The sequence below is a fragment of the Anabrus simplex genome, chromosome 13 (assembly GCF_040414725.1).
Source record: "Anabrus simplex isolate iqAnaSimp1 chromosome 13, ASM4041472v1, whole genome shotgun sequence".
Taxonomy (NCBI): Eukaryota; Metazoa; Arthropoda; class Insecta; order Orthoptera; family Tettigoniidae; genus Anabrus; species Anabrus simplex.
This window is the reverse complement of record NC_090277.1, coordinates 100,506,268-100,523,322: the sequence shown is the minus strand read 5'-3', so window position 1 is coordinate 100,523,322 and position 17,055 is coordinate 100,506,268. Positions and strand designations below refer to the sequence as shown.

The window sequence follows — 17,055 nt, the reverse complement described above, 5'->3', positions numbered from 1 at the left end:
TGCACGAACACGTGCCTTCTTGTTGTCATAGGACGTCACACTGTTGTTCTGGCCCACCTGATCACCGGACTTGTCGCCAATTGAAAATGTGTGGTGTGGGATATGGTGAAAAGACAGGTGCGGTGCTGTGATCAAATGCCAACCACCAAAGATGAACTGTGGAACTAGGTGAGTGCAGCATGGATGGCTATACCCCAGAACACCATTCGCGCCTTATACGCGTCGATGCCATCACGCATGGAACAAGTTATCAGTGCCCATGGAGGTCCCAGTGCCTACTAGGCAACAGGACACATGCTGAACCTAGGTGACTGAAATGGTAATCGTTTCTGCAGAACAAATTAATGAACATGTCCTGTGAATATGAACTTCCTATCTCTAGTCTTTCAAGCTGTTCTGTTTTTTATGAACATGAGTGTAGTTATTTTGCTACATCTTAGCGATAACAGAATGGCATTAATAACTGTATTGGGCTCTGTAAGCAGTGTGTTAATTATATGGCGAATATGCTGAAATATTCATTTTGTCATCTGGTTCATTAAATTAAGACTGTGTAATTCCGGATACCCCACATAGTCCTTAGCTCGACGAGGCTTGCTGACTCCAACTATGCCTGCACGGGATCGCACGGTGTCTACCCCCAACACACCCCAGGAAGAGGCTATGTCTCGGTTGCATGTATCTGCCGTGCCTAAAACTCTACCTTGTCGCGAGAAGGAGTTTGCGGATATTTTCCGCTTCATTGAAGGCAAGATTCTGGATAAAGCTGGTGGGTATGTACTTTCATTAACTTATCTTCTTTTGTACTGAAGTATAAGCATCTCATTTAATTTGGGTCACGAAGATGCAAGCTTGCATTCTGGAGATAGTAAGTTTGAACCCCACTGTCAGCAGCTCTGAAAACAGTTTTCCATTTTCACACCACAATACCTTTTCTTCAAAATGTTGGCTAGTGGTCAGGGAACTTTTAGCCTGGCAATAATAATGTTCAGTCAGCTAAATTTCCTGTATCAGATCTTGTTTACATGAAATCAATACAAGTAAAGTTCCACCTGTTTGATGCTATATATTTTCTTTAAGAAAATTAATTATTTGTAGAATATGTTTCATTTCATAGGAACATCTTCAGCTACATAACATTGCTTAGGTGAAATTACATAGAATTATCTTCTTAAAAAAACAGCTTAAAATAGTACCTTTGTTATGCTTAAAACAAAACTAATTTAAAGAGATAAAAACCATTAAAATACGTGGGGAGGGTTGAATGAGGCGATGAAGTGGAAAAGGAAGATGGATCTACTTATGTTTGCTGTTACCACAAAGACACTCACACGAATTGCTGTCACTTGTATACAGTTTTATTTACACATTACACACGCATGAATAAACCACCATTTTGAACACTTGACTGCTACGAAGAAGGAGAAGAAGAAGGAGGAGGAGACCGCAACACTTACATGTCAACCAACTACCAACGCAACAAATTCACGTACTCGATTAACAACTTGCACACATAACTCTCACTAAAACAACAACTCTCAACCCTCAAGACTGCCTCTTTATATACATTGCCTGGCCAGGCTTCTAGAAGAATATGGCACAATATGTTTTCTTGCAATTTCGAGAGTCTCCAATGAATAGATTTTTCTGGAATTCTCTAGTGCCAAAGATACATTGTTCTGGACTACTACCATTTGTTGCACAACATTGCATTGGATTTATACACGATATATACAGATTAGGTAGCAGGTAGGGACCCTCTTCGGAGGCAGCCCTACCCAGGGAGTGGCGCCCCTGCCTATGTGAGTCCCAGAGCACACTGACCCGGTGTGTAACATCTGGTATGGGTCCCAGTTCAGGGTTACGAGTGAAAACCTCAACTGCATCTACGGCGGAGAAGGTGAACTTCGGTACGGCGGAGATGGCAGAAGGGGCATACCTGTAGCGTCTGTACTCCAGAGGAGCGGCTACGAAAGGCGTCTGTCTCCATGTTAGGAGCGGCCTAATTTTGAACCTGGCAGTAGGTATAAAATGCCTTTGGGTGTGGCGAGCCCATCGTAACAATAGCATATATGGACAAAGCAGATATGGTGCCTCGGAAAAGGTTAGAGCGTCCCCTGCTGAAAGCGACGCGCAGCTCTTCAGGTGCTGGGGTAACTGTGAAAAATGGGCAACCAGCACCAAACTACATCAAAATTGCAACAGTAAATGTACTGACACTGACGGGGAAAGACAGAAGAACTGGCTGACTTCATGATAGAAAAGGATATAGCCATACTTGGACTGTGCGAGACCAAGAAGAGGGGTACAGGGGAGATCCCTCTGAGAGAAGGATACAGGCTGTATTGCAGCAGAGGACCTGAAGCAAAAAATGGAGTGGCCATCATACTTAGAAGAGAAATCCAAGAATATGTGGAATATACAAAGTACGTCAGCGATAGGATGATGATGAGACTCCAGTTTGAAAATGGCATGAAAGATCTATTTCAGTTGTATGCCCCACAAACTGGTTGCATAGATGAACATCTAGAGGACGTATTAGAGGAAGTGGAGAGACAGATAGAAGATAAGGAAGTACTATTGATGGGAGATCTAAATGCACAAGTTGGAATGGAAAGACAAGGAAAGGAAGATGTTGTAGGGCCCTTTGGATATGGAAATGTAAATCCAGAAGGCGAGTTGTTGGTGGATTTTTGCTTGAGGAATCAAACGATTGTTGGAAACACGTGGTTTAGGAAGAAGAACAGTCAGAAGATTACAAGGTATGGCTGGGGAGACAGACGAACAAAGACCATGATTGATTATATAATCATAGAGAAAGAACACCGGAAGAACCTTGTAGATGTAACAGCCATGCCTGAAGAAGCCTTTGGTGGAGATCATAGAAGTGTGATAGAAAAATTGAAAGTTGGAAAGATTGAAAAACCCCAATTAAGAAGAGAGAAAAGAATTAAAATATGGAAGTTGAAGGAGAAAAGCATACAAGAAGAATTTCAAGGGACATAATACCCTTGGTACCCAGGACAGAGGTGGGGAATGTTGAAGAGGAATGGAAAAGATTTAAGGAAGCACTGGTTGGATGTGCAGAAAAGGTGTGTGGTAGAATATCAGGAAATGTGAAAGACAAAGAAACACACTGGTGGAATGATAGGGTAAAGATTAAAGTGAAGGAAAAGAAAATGGCATGGAAAGCATGGAAAACATCTAAGACTGAAGAAAGTAGAAGAAAATATGTGGAGGCAAAGAATTTGGCCAAGAAAGTAGTGGAGGAAGAAAAGAGGAAAAGCTGGGCCTTATTCACACACAAATTGAGAGATGATACGCAGGGCAGCAAGAAATTACTGTATGGTATCTTAAGAAACAAAAAGAGAGATCAAGTAAACACCAGATTGGTGAAGGAAGAAGGTGGCATAATTTTAACAAAGCCAGAAGAAATAAGAAATAGATGGAGAGAGTATTTTCAGAAGCTGCTGAACATAAGAACGGATGACAGTCATTCAATGGACAACCAGGAAAAGCAATTAGTTGATGAAGAAATGGATAAAGAAATTACAATGAATGAAATTGAAATGGCAGTAAGAAAGATGAAGAATGGAAAAACTGCTGGGATAGATGAAATTTCAGTGGAGATGATAAAGGCAGCTGGAGCTGTAGACCTGCAGTGGACATATCGGGTTCTCAGGAATGTCTGGGAGAATAAGGAGGTCCCTGAGGATTGCCAAAAAGGAATAATCATCCCAATTTTCAAGAAAGGTGATAAGAAAGTTTTGAAGAACTACAGGGGAATTGCTCTAATATCCCATGTTGCTAAGATAATGGAAAGGATACTGGAAAGTAGAATAAGGTTGAGGGTTGAGAATCAGATACAGGAAAATCAGTTTGGTTTCAGAAGTGGAAGGTCAACAATAGAGCCCATTTTCATTATGAGACAACTAATGGAAAAGCATTGGGAGTACGGGAATGATATGGTGATGACATTCATTGACATTGAAAAGGCATATGACAGTGTTCCCAGGACGAAAGTTTGGGATAGTCTGGTGCAAAAAGGAATTGGACAGGGATTAATAAGTATGATCATGGTATTGTATAAGGAATGTTGTAGTTGCGTGCAAACACAAGTTGGCAGGACAAGTTGGTTCAAAATAACTAGTGGGCTGAGACAGCGAAGTGTTCTATCACCAGTCCTGTTTACAATAGTAATGGATGACGTCATGAGAACAGCAAAAGCAGCATATGGAGGAAGAGAAATGAACATGATGTTATTTGCAGATTATATTGTGATTTGGGGAGAAGACGACAGGAAGGTTCAAGAACAGTTGAATGTGGTGAATGGAAAGATCGAAGAATGTGGATTGAAAATAAGTGTAGAAAAGAGTAAAACTCTTGTTATGACTAGAGGGGAGAAAGAAGGGAAAGGTCAGATCAGACTTGCAGACAAGCCCCTGGAAGTAATGGAAACGTTTAAATACCCGGGGGGTGAATTAATGGAGAATGCTCGACTGGATGCTGAGATTAGTAAAAGGATTCAAGCTGGAAGTTGTTTCTATCATAGTGTAAGAAACATGTTGTGGGACAAAGGTGTGCCAACGGAAGCAAAGGATACTATGTACAAGATGTATTACGTACCCATAACAGCTTACGGAGCAGAAACTTGGACAATGACAATGACAAAGAAGGATGAGAGTCGAATACAGGCAGCCGAAATGAAGTTCTTGAGGAGTATGATACAGAAGAGTAGAAGAGACAAAATAAGGAATGAGAAAATCCGGGAAGAAATTAGAGTGGAAAAAATGAATGATAGAATAGAGAAGAGCCGACTAAGATGGTTTGGGCACATAAAGCGAATGAGCGACGAAAGAATGCCAAAAAAAGGTGATGGAAATGCAAATCCAAGGAAGGAGAGGCCGTGGACGACCACGATTGAGATGGAAGGATACCATCCAACGCAACATTATAGAAAGAAACCTGGACTGGGACACAGTGTTGGAGGAGGAGTGGTGGAAAGACCGAAGAAAGTGGAGAGGAACCATATTTGCCCCTACCCGGCTACAACTGGATAAAGGGAAATGATGATGATGATGATGATGATGATGATGATATACAGATAATAATAAATTATATACAGTACTATTAATTATATATTCTTACATTAAATAAACTCATTTTAATATACATACAGAAGATGTTTCATGATATAACCTCACAAATAATACGATGACGATTTATTTCAAATAAAGTCCGTACATCACTACATAAATAATAATAGTAATAGACATAAACAACTTCATAGCCACACCTCACAAGTCATAATAATAAAAATAGTCGAGCTCGATATTTCCATCATTTACCCATGTGTTAGAGAGTTGTTTCTAAGTTATACTAGTCTATTACATTTGCATCATGTTCTAACCCAATTTAAAACAATTTCCTGTTCACTTAAATAGATGTTATATTTTTAAGTACACTAGAGTCTCGTTAATCCGAACTGAAATATTCAATTTTTAAAAAATATCCTCTATTGAAATGAAAAAACATAGAATGAAGATTTAGGCCCTACTTGCATTTTATTAGTCATATTTTATTAGAATAACTTAATTTAAACATAATTACACATCATAAACCATCAATCACTGGTCGTTTATCTTTACAAAATCTGTTAGTTTCTTTTGCCGTAGTAATTGGAACCTACTCGAAGATGCAGTGTTAAACCAGCGTCTCATGTACATCACATCAGTGGACGTACCGTACGGTAAGTTCTAAGGCGGGCGCGGCATCCGAATGCGACACTAGTTGTTCATTGTGGTCTTCTTCGTCGTCACTGTGGCCTTCTGACCCCAACTTGGCAGGTTAAATCCTGGCTTAGTCCGGTGGTATTTGAAGGTGCTCAGATACGTCAGCCTCGCGTAAGTAGATTCACTAGCACGTAAAAGAACTCCTGCGGGAGAAAATCCCGGCACCTAGCCATCTCCGAATTCCTTAAAAGTAGTTAGCGGGATGTAAAAACAATAATAGTACTATTAGAAAATATTTTCCGGTTATTCCAAAAACTTCTTCATCCGAACAGACTCCGGTCCCAACTAGTTCGGATTAACAAGATACTACTGTATATAGCACTTTTGTTCATATCTAGTGTGTATGTTTTTCTTAGTTCATTTTTAAAAATGTTTGAAAAGGACTTTTTTTGTCAGTTTTTCATCTTGAAACTATTCTCTTCAGCTGCTCTTCTTTTCCGAACGAAGTATTGTCATTTTTTACTGGGTGAAATTGGGTCCCTTGAATTTTTTTTAATTAAGGGATCACTCTGCATATATAAGAAAGAAAAAAAAAAGCTGCAGTCCAGAAAGGAGCGAGGCAAGGCTGCAGTGTGCACACACTCCATTTTAGTGGTTATATAGAACATGCCGGAAAGGAAATCAACAAGGAATTTGGGAAAGGAATCGCAATCTAAGCAGAGGAAATCAAAACTCTTAGATCTGCCAATGATATTTTGTCTGAGTCCGCAGAAGATCTGCTGAATGGTGTGCACAGAGTCTTGGAGAAGGAGTACAACAACATATTCCTTGTAATAACACTGTTACACAGTCACCAGAATTCAATTTGGTAAAATATTTTAAAGTCATTTTAAAATTTATTTTATAGTATTTTCCCATAAATATAAGGGTATTTTATTGATCATTTTCACTGATTTTTTTTTAGGTTATCACATCTGCCCCCTAGTGATAAATAAGAACCTACTAAAAGGTCTCAAGTGGTGAGAGCATTGCCTAAGTTTTTCTAAAATTAACAAAGTTTGTACATTATCGTGTTGCAGTTGTATGTACATCAGTGGGACTCCAGGCACAGGAAAAACTGCCACTGTACGGGAAGTCATGGAAAGTCTGCGCCAGGCTGTATTACGCAAGGATCTGCCAGACTTCCAGGTGTGTTATCAGGCCTATGATGGTGTGTAGATTTACTCTCTTGATGTAGTTCTGTGGTTTATTTGTGACCATCCCTTAGTCTAACAACTTATAACTTGTAGCCAGTCTTTGCAGTTGTTTCTGCTTCTGCTCGCAGCTCATGCCCAAACCATCCTAGTCTATAGTCCTCTCCGTGTAAGGACGTACCCTAAGGGTGCAACCTTACCCTTTCTCCCCTGTAATATTAAGGTATCGATTTATAGTTACTTTTCTTGCTGTTGGGTCTTTTTCAGTGTCGGTAACCATACAGTTTAGGGACCCTACTTGCCGATACGACGTCTTACATTTACCGTTAATCTGGCACGTTGGCAACGTTCAATCACTGTTCTAGCGTGAATTGCGTGTTGCCACCGCATTGCCGTTAAAGTCACTAGCGATACATTTGCGAGAATATTTAAAGCATATTTTCTTTTTCTGTGTGATTGTAAATCTATTTGGCTAATACCAGGTAAGTAAAATTGTGGCATGTTCGGATAATGCATTTAATAACATAGTTTGTGTGAAGTGATGAAAGTGTTCAAATACGCCAGTCTCATGTCTAGATCTACCGCTACATGAAATACGAGTAACTCTTGCGGGACAAAATTTTGGCAGTAGAACTTACAACATTATTATTTTCAAATCCGCAGTGAACTTGAAAGCTGACCTAATTTCCGTTTACGGAGCTTGGCACATTAGTATACCTATATGTTTCCTGATAAGCTTGAAGATATAACCAGCCTGCAGGCTGAAAATATGCCCAATAATCTCTCTCCTTACTGGTTACCGGTACCGTATTGAAGAGAGAAGGAAATGTTCGCGCAAAAGAAAGGTAAGTCATTGGATGTCTGGAACTTTTGAAAATCACACTGCAAAGACTTATTAAATAAATTGCATCCTTTAACACGCCCCTCTTTTCAAGAATATGGTTAAAGTTCGCCTACTGTATATCAAAATAAAGACAGATATATGTGACATTAATTTGAGTGTGCAAGTGTGTTTATTTCCTTAATTGAGCTCATTGAGCGTGAAAATCGACTTAATTATGAATATCTTGATTTATTTTATCTTAACTTCTATCATTTACTAGGGTAGGGAAACATTCATTATCGGTGTTTACATTGAGGTTAGTTTGTTATGGTTATGTCTGGTGATTTTAATATGTAACCAGGCAGGTTGGCAGCAGTGATCAGCCATTACAAAAAAGAGAAAAGAAGAGCATCGGGCGGCGATATTTACTTTCTGGGGTATTACCGTACGTGGCGATTACTTTAGTCTCGTTCATTTCTTCGTGGATCAACACAATACCAAATAGTTTGTTTATATCTAGATTGAAAACACAATCCAGTCTAGACATGCCAACTGATAATCTCAGCATCTTTTTTTTTTAAATATATAAATATGTCTTATGGCTGGGCTTCATCTAAAAATTTGTGTCATGTAATTGTAAATCCACAGCCTGTTTCCAGTCATTCGACTGGGTCAGGAATGAATTGAATGAAGCCCCCATCTAGCAGCGAGGATAGGAATTGTGCCGACTGCCAAGCCTGTCGCACTCCTCTGGGGCAATGGTTAATGTATGACAGATGAAATGAAATGATATTGGAGAGTGTTGCTGGAATGAAATATGACAGGAAAAACCGGAGTACCCGGAGAAAAACCTGTCCCGCCTCTGCTTTGTCCAGCACAAATCTCACGTGGAGTGACCAGGATTTGAACCACAAAACCCAGCGGTGAGAGGTCGGCACGCTCCCGCCTGAATCACGGAGGCTCTGTCGTGTAATTAGTGATACAAAATATGTGATGCAATGTAACCTAACAACTATGTAGGTTGTGATGTGAAGTATTGATGGATTGCCTGTCGTATTAGCCACCCTACTCATAACCTAACGCTTGTAAATCCTTCAGTAATTATGTTTTAATTATCCTTTATTAAATGCTACGACTGTACCCTGTAAGTATGTTCTGTGCATTTGTATAACCTCAAGTACATATTGTGAATGCGTCTAACCTCAAAATCTGTGTTGTCGAAACCTGTAGAAAACTCTGCGATATTCATATATTGGGTATAATCCACTATCAATTTTGATACATATGGAGGTTTACGGAAACTTTAATGATTATTATCTAGATACATGTAGAAACATCAAGAATTTTGTAGATTTTGTCACTATGGTTTGTGTATATGTAATTGAATATTCTAGTTTGGTCTACTCCAATCGAGAGGCTGGTCGATCAATTGTTCCTTGTATGTTCGGATGTATTCTACTTAGAGTGTTGCAAGAACATTTCCAGAAGTCTGTATTTCTAGGCTGTTTCTGGAACAGTATAATATCAAGCTAACAGGCTAAGAGAAGAGACAGTGTAGTAAGAGAGTGTAGAGTGTGGGTTAGAGTGAGTGTTATAGTGAGCTGAGAATTTGGTTGATATCTGAACTTGTCTGAATCAACTTGAGTGAGAGGGTAGTCATTCTTGCCTTACGATGGTAAAGTGAATGATACATGTGTGGACTTGTTGATATCTGTACTTTACAGAATCGACTGTGTGATGGTGAAGTGAACGATCATTTTGAGGACTTGTTGATACAGTAAAATCTCGATTATCCGTCCCTCGATTAACTGTTCTGCGGATTATCCGTCGCCAAAAAAAATCTTGATTTTTTAAAAAGCAATGTACAGTTGCTCCAAAACTGAATGAGTGTACTCTTGATATCAAGTAATAATAATAATAATAATAATAATAATAATAATAATAATAATAATAATAATAATAATAATAATAATAATAATAATAATAATAATAGTAATAATAATAATAATAATAATAATAATAATAATAATAATGTTATTGGTTTTACATCCCACTAACCAGTTTTCGGAGACACTGAGGTACCAAAATTTTGTCTTGCAGGAGTTCTTTTATGTGCCAGTAAATTTACCGATATGAGGCTGACATATTTGAGCACCTTCAAATACCACTGGACTGAGCTAGGATCGAACCTGCCAAGTTTGCAGTCACAAGGCCATCGTCTCAACCGTCTGAGCCACTCAGCCCGGCTCTTGACGTCAAGGTATCTTGATACAGTATTCTGTTTTGGAGTGACTGTACAATGATTCTCCGACTCCTGAATCCACGTTCGTAATGTACAGTAACTACTGTACATACACGCGCATAGATTGGCAATCGGCATTGGAGGCATGACTTCATACATATTTTTACTACATAATTTTATGTTGTGTAAAATTATTTAACTTTTAACTGTTATGAAAGAAAAGGGATTTTATTCAAATTCAAAGGTCACAAACTTTATTATCCATTCCATTGTTGACGAATAATGTACTATAATCTGCCCTCTCCCAGCCCACGGAGTGTAGAGTACGGTATGCTGGTCATTTCTACTTCAGAATGATACCTACAACTTATTTGGTAGCGTGTAACATCTCCGAGTACCGTACGTAGATCTTTCATATCGTTCTCTGTCAAGGTTAGATATTTTCACCACAGGCTACTGCATCGTAAATATTTCACAATGCACAGGAATCGGAAACCAGCCTAGCGGTAGATAGGTAGGCTACATTCTGTACTGTCATGCAAAGTAAGGAAATGTGAGAGTGACTGATAAAGTTGAACATTTATTTTCCGTTCTAACAGCTGAGAAATGTAGAGTCGAAATCTGCAGTAAATTTTTTTGTAGTTTTAACCATACAAAATAAAGTTAATGTAATTGAACAGTTAAAAAAAGGTGAACCAGTTTCAAATTTAGCATCATTTCCGATCATTTATGTCTTGTACATTTTTAAGTAATAATAATAATAACTTAAATGTTTCCACCTTTTCAATACAATATATTCACAAAATTACAAAATTATACGGTACTAGTTTCGACCCATCTAGGGGTCATCATCAGCCGTATTGGAGCAAAGATCATTTGTGGCGAAATCCTAAGACAATATTATTTTAAAGAATAACAAGTGAAATGAGATGTTATGGTAATAGTTAATAATACAAGGAATATACATAATAAGAGGTTTTTAACAAAGAATAAAGTATAAATGGGGTGTTGTAAAAATTATAATCATGGAAATCAGTAAGTTCTTGTATTGAAATGAAATATGGCTTAGGAAGAGGGCTTAAGGTGGGGCTGAAAGGTGTGGGAGAAAGTGTAATTGTCTTGGAAAAGTACCTTTGATTAAATTTAGGATTGAGTTTAGGTTGGCTGCATTATTGTTTCTGAGGAAAGTGATAAATAGATCGAAGAGTATGTTGGGTTTCTCTGAGATTTCATTGAGATTGTGACTGGCATTAAAGTATTGGTCTAGGTGTATGTAGTAATTTTCCATTATGTTCAGTAAAGGGCCCTTGTTTGCTAATACGAGGATGTCCATGTCTTGTTCAATATTGGTGAAATTATGGTTATAATCTTGCATGTGTTGGCCGATGGCTGAAAACTTGTTGTATTTTATTGCGTTAGTGTGCTCGTGGTATCTGATAATGAAGTTTCTCCCGGTTTGCCCGATGTAGGTTTTTTTACAGGTGGTACATTTGATCCTATAAACTCCTGATTTTAAAAAACTGCTGGTCTTGTTGATGTGTGAAGTATTGTATAAAACATTCATGTTCTTATTGTTGGTTTTGAAGGCTATTTTAACGCCTTGTTTCTTAAAGATGTTGGTTAACTTGTAGATATCATTGTTGAACGTGAAGGTGGAAAATGTTAGAGGTTTGGTTATTTCTTTTTTGAGGGTAGTTTTTGGGCGATGTTTGTGTTTATTGATTATCCTTTCTATAAAATGATTGCTGAAGCCGTTGAATTTTGCGATTCCGCGGATTGTGTTGAGTTCGTTTTTTAGATCTTTATTGGACATAGGTATGCTGAAGGCTCGGTGAACTAGGCTGTTGTATGTGGCTCGTTTGTGGGACTGGGGGTGCACTGAATCTTGGCGAATGGTGGAGGCTGTTTGAGTGGGTTTTCTGAAAATTTTATAACTGAAAGAATCTGAGTTTCTAGTGATGGTTAAATCTAGAAAGTTGATTTTTTGATTTGATTCGGATTCTAGTGTGAATTTGATATGAGGATCAATATTGTTGAGTCTTAAGAGGGTGGTGGGTGCGTTAATTGATTTCTCATTCATGATTACAAAGACATCGTCGACATATCTGGCCCAAAAGAGAATGTTTTCAAATTCGTTGTCAATTTTGGTGTATTCGAGGAAGTCCAGGTATATTTCTGCTAAGATACCTGAGGCCGGTGACCCCATTGCCAAACCATTTTGTTGATATATGACATTGTCAAAAGTGAAGAAGTTATTGTCGATGATAAGTTTTAATATTGTGATAAAGTCTTGTATCTCTAGTTTGCTTAAGTGGCTGTTTTTGTTTAAATTGTTTATAATTATCGGAATTAATTTTGATACTTGTATGCTTGGGTACATGTTTACAATATCGAAAGAGTGGATGGAGTGATCCGGTTGCAAATTGAACTTGTTTAGTTTTTCTACTAGCTCAGATGTGTTTTTAATAGACTTTTTGGATAAGAATTGATAATTTTTTCTTAAGAAACATTGGATGAATTGTGATGTTCTGTATAAGGGGCTCGGTCTATAGTTGATAATTGGCCGGATGGGAATTCCGGTTTTGTGAATTTTGGGAAGAGCTTTAGCAGTGGGGAGTCCTGGGTTCATATGTATGAGTTTGGATTTTTCCTGTTCAGTAAATAAAAATGAAGTGTTTTTAAGAGTTTGTTTAAGTAGTTTTTGAATTTTTTGGGTGGGGTCTTTTTTGATTATGGAAAATGAGCTGTCTGTGAAAAAGTTTTTTGTTTTTTCAATATATACTTTTTTTATCCATGATAACTGTTGCATTGCCTTTGTCAGCTTTGGTTATGATGAGTTCGTTGTCTTTAATTTTCTTCTTGAGGGCGTATATGCGCTTTTGTTCAGCAATTTTTTCTTTATTATTGAGGTTATTTGCGGGGTTGGTTAAATTGTGGAGGATATCAGTCAGTTTCCTTTTAACATCAGTTCTAACCTCATTTTGCGTGTCTTCCGGTATTTTGCTGATGGCTAGCTCTGATTCTGTGATCATAGTAGCGGCTATGTTGAGGCTATTCAAGTTTGGCCAGTTGTGTTTCGGTCCTTTGGATAAAGTTAAGTGTTCACTTTCACTTAAGGGCGTGTTAGATAGATTTACAACAGCTGGATGAAACTGCGTACGAACGAACGTGTTACTATTGGAGTTTCTAGTTTGTTGGTTATGTAGTTGGCAATTTTTTAGCCTGTTGAGTTTATTCTCCAAATTTGACTGTTTTTTGGCTAGTTCGTAGAATAATTTGTTCTCTACTTCTTGATAGAATAGTGTCCATTGTGCGTTTGAAAGTAGTTTAGTCGCTGCGAGGTGAGTGTCGTATAATTTCTGATTCAAAAAATATTTCTTCCTATACAAGAATTTAATTTCGTCTCTTAACCATATTTTGTTTGTTTTGTTTTGAGTTTTGATGGTTTGAGGTGAAGTCCGATGTTTCTTTTTATTGCTTCTTAGAAAATTAGGTGTCAAGTTAAGTGATATACATTGCTTTAGGAAATCGATGTCTTTGCGTAATTTGGCTATCTTTAATTTTAGGCCTAGATATTGAAAGGCTTTCTGTTTTGCCTGGTAAGCTACATCATTGATGGTTATGAATTTCATGTTTTTGGTCCGTATTGAACAATATATAAGTAATAATAATAATAATAACTTAAATGTTTCCACCTTTTCAATACAATATATTCACAAAATTACAAAATTATACGGTACTAGTTTCGACCCATCTAGGGGTCATCATCAGCCGTATTGGAGCAAAGATCATTTGTGGCGAAATCCTAAGACAGTATTATTTTAAAGAATAACAAGTGAAATGAGATGTTATGGTAATAGTTAATAATACAAGGAATATACATAATAAGAGGTTTTTAACAAAGAATAAAGTATAAATGGGGTGTTGTAAAAATTAAAACATGAAATTCATAACCATCAATGATGTAGCTTACCAGGCAAAACAGAAAGCCTTTCAATATCTAGGCCTAAAATTAAAGATAGCCAAATTACGCAAAGACATCGATTTCCTAAAGCAATGTGTATCACTTAACTTGACACCTAATTTTCTAAGAAGCAATAAAAAGAAACATCGGACTTCACCTCAAACCATCAAAACTCAAAACAAAACAAACAAAATATGGTTAAGAGACGAAATTAAATTCTTGTATAGGAAGAAATATTTTTTGAATCAGAAATTATACGACACTCACCTCGCAGCGACTAAACTACTTTCAAACGCACAATGGACACTATTCTATCAAGAAGTAGAGAACAAATTATTCTACGAACTAGCCAAAAAACAGTCAAATTTGGAGAATAAACTCAACAGGCTAAAAAACTGCCAACTACATAACCAACAAACTAGAAACTCCAATAGTAACACGTTCGTTCGTACGCAGTTTCATCCAGCTGTTGTAAATCTATCTAACACGCCCTTAAGTGAAAGTGAACACTTAACTTTATCCAAAGGACCGAAACACAACTGGCCAAACTTGAATAGCCTCAACATAGCCGCTACTATGATCACAGAATCAGAGCTAGCCATCAGCAAAATACCGGAAGACACGCAAAATGAGGTTAGAACCGATGTTAAAAGGAAACTGACTGATATCCTCCACAATTTAACCAACCCCGCAAATAACCTCAATAATAAAGAAAAAATTGCTGAACAAAAGCGCATATACGCCCTCAAGAAGAAAATTAAAGACAACGAACTCATCATAACCAAAGCTGACAAAGGCAATGCAACAGTTATCATGGATAAAAAAAGTATATATTGAAAAAACAAAAAACTTTTTCACAGACAGCTCATTTTCCATAATCAAAAAAGACCCCACCCAAAAAATTCAAAAACTACTTAAACAAACTCTTAAAAACACTTCATTTTTATTTACTGAACAGGAAAAATCCAAACTCATACATATGAACCCAGGACTCCCCACTGCTAAAGCTCTTCCCAAAATTCACAAAACCGGAATTCCCATCCGGCCAATTATCAACTATAGACCGAGCCCCTTATACAGAACAACACAATTCATCCAATGTTTCTTAAGAAAAAATTATCAATTCTTATCCAAAAAGTCTATTAAAAACACATCTGAGCTAGTAGAAAAACTAAACAAGTTCAATTTGCAACCGGATCACTCCATCCACTCTTTCGATATTGTAAACATGTACCCAAGCATACAAGTATCAAAATTAATTCCGATAATTATAAACAATTTAAACAAAAACAGCCACTTAAGCAAACTAGAGATACAAGACTTTATCACAATATTAAAACTTATCATCGACAATAACTTCTTCACTTTTGACAATGTCATATATCAACAAAATGGTTTGGCAACGGGGTCACCGGCCTCAGGTATCTTAGCAGAAATATACCTGGACTTCCTCGAATACACCAAAATTGACAACGAATTTGAAAACATTCTCTTTTGGGCCAGATATGTCGACGATGTCTTTGTAATCATGAATGAGAAATCAATTAACGCACCCACCACCCTCTTAAGACTCAACAATATTGATCCTCATATCAAATTCACACTAGAATCCGAATCAAATCAAAAAATCAACTTTCTAGATTTAACCATCACTAGAAACTCAGATTCTTTCAGTTATAAAATTTTCAGAAAACCCACTCAAACAGCCTCCACCATTCGCCAAGATTCAGTGCACCCCCAGTCCCACAAACGAGCCACATACAACAGCCTAGTTCACCGAGCCTTCAGCATACCTATGTCCAATAAAGATCTAAAAAACGAACTCAACACAATCCGCGGAATCGCAAAATTCAACGGCTTCAGCAATCATTTTATAGAAAGGATAATCAATAAACACAAACATCGCCCAAAAACTACCCTCAAAAAAGAAATAACCAAACCTCTAACATTTTCCACCTTCACGTTCAACAATGATATCTACAAGTTAACCAACATCTTTAAGAAACAAGGCGTTAAAATAGCCTTCAAAACCAACAATAAGAACATGAATGTTTTATACAATACTTCACACATCAACAAGACCAGCAGTTTTTTAAAATCAGGAGTTTATAGGATCAAATGTACCACCTGTAAAAAAACCTACATCGGGCAAACCGGGAGAAACTTCATTATCAGATACCACGAGCACACTAACGCAATAAAATACAACAAGTTTTCAGCCATCGGCCAACACATGCAAGATTATAACCATAATTTCACCAATATTGAACAAGACATGGACATCCTCGTATTAGCAAACAAGGGCCCTTTACTGAACATAATGGAAAATTACTACATACACCTAGACCAATACTTTAATGCCAGTCACAATCTCAATGAAATCTCAGAGAAACCCAACATACTCTTCGATCTATTTATCACTTTCCTCAGAAACAATAATGCAGCCAACCTAAACTCAATCCTAAATTTAATCAAAGGTACTTTTCCAAGACAATTACACTTTCTCCCACATCTTTCAGCCCCACCTTAAGCCCTCTTCCTAAGCCATATTTCATTTCAATACAAGAACTTACTGATTTCCATGATTATAATTTTTACAACACCCCATTTATACTTTATTCTTTGTTAAAAACCTCTTATTATGTATATTCCTTGTATTATTAACTATTACCATAACATCTCATTTCACTTGTTATTCTTTAAAATAATATTGTCTTAGGATTTCGCCACAAATGATCTTTGCTCCAATACGGCTGATGATGACCCCTAGATGGGTCGAAACTAGTACCGTATAATTTTGTAATTTTGTGAATATATTGTATTGAAAAGGTGGAAACATTTAAGTTATTATTATTATTACTTATATATTGTTCAATACGGACCAAAAACATGAAATTCATAACCATCAATTGTACATTTTTACCGTACCGGGTATGATATCAGAGATATTCATGAATTTGGATTTTTGTTGCTAAGTCCACATCAGTGCCAAATCACAAGAAAATGAATAGACAGAATTTACTGAAAATCGTTCATGTAAAGTCGGGGAATAAGGAATTACAGTCGACGCTACAAATAATTTCGTAAGACGCCCTAATATT

General features: G+C 37.2%; 1 protein-coding gene across 1 annotated transcript in view; it reads left to right on the top strand.

The window, feature by feature from the left end:
* Positions 1-17,055, top strand: part of LOC137502886 (origin recognition complex subunit 1-like) — a 69,304-nt gene that overhangs the window by 25,638 nt on the left and 26,611 nt on the right. Inside the window, exons 5-6 of the mRNA XM_068230069.1 lie at positions 577-773; positions 6,812-6,920. Coding sequence (XP_068086170.1) covers positions 577-773; positions 6,812-6,920 — 306 coding nt within the window. The remainder of the gene's footprint in view (positions 1-576; positions 774-6,811; positions 6,921-17,055) is intronic.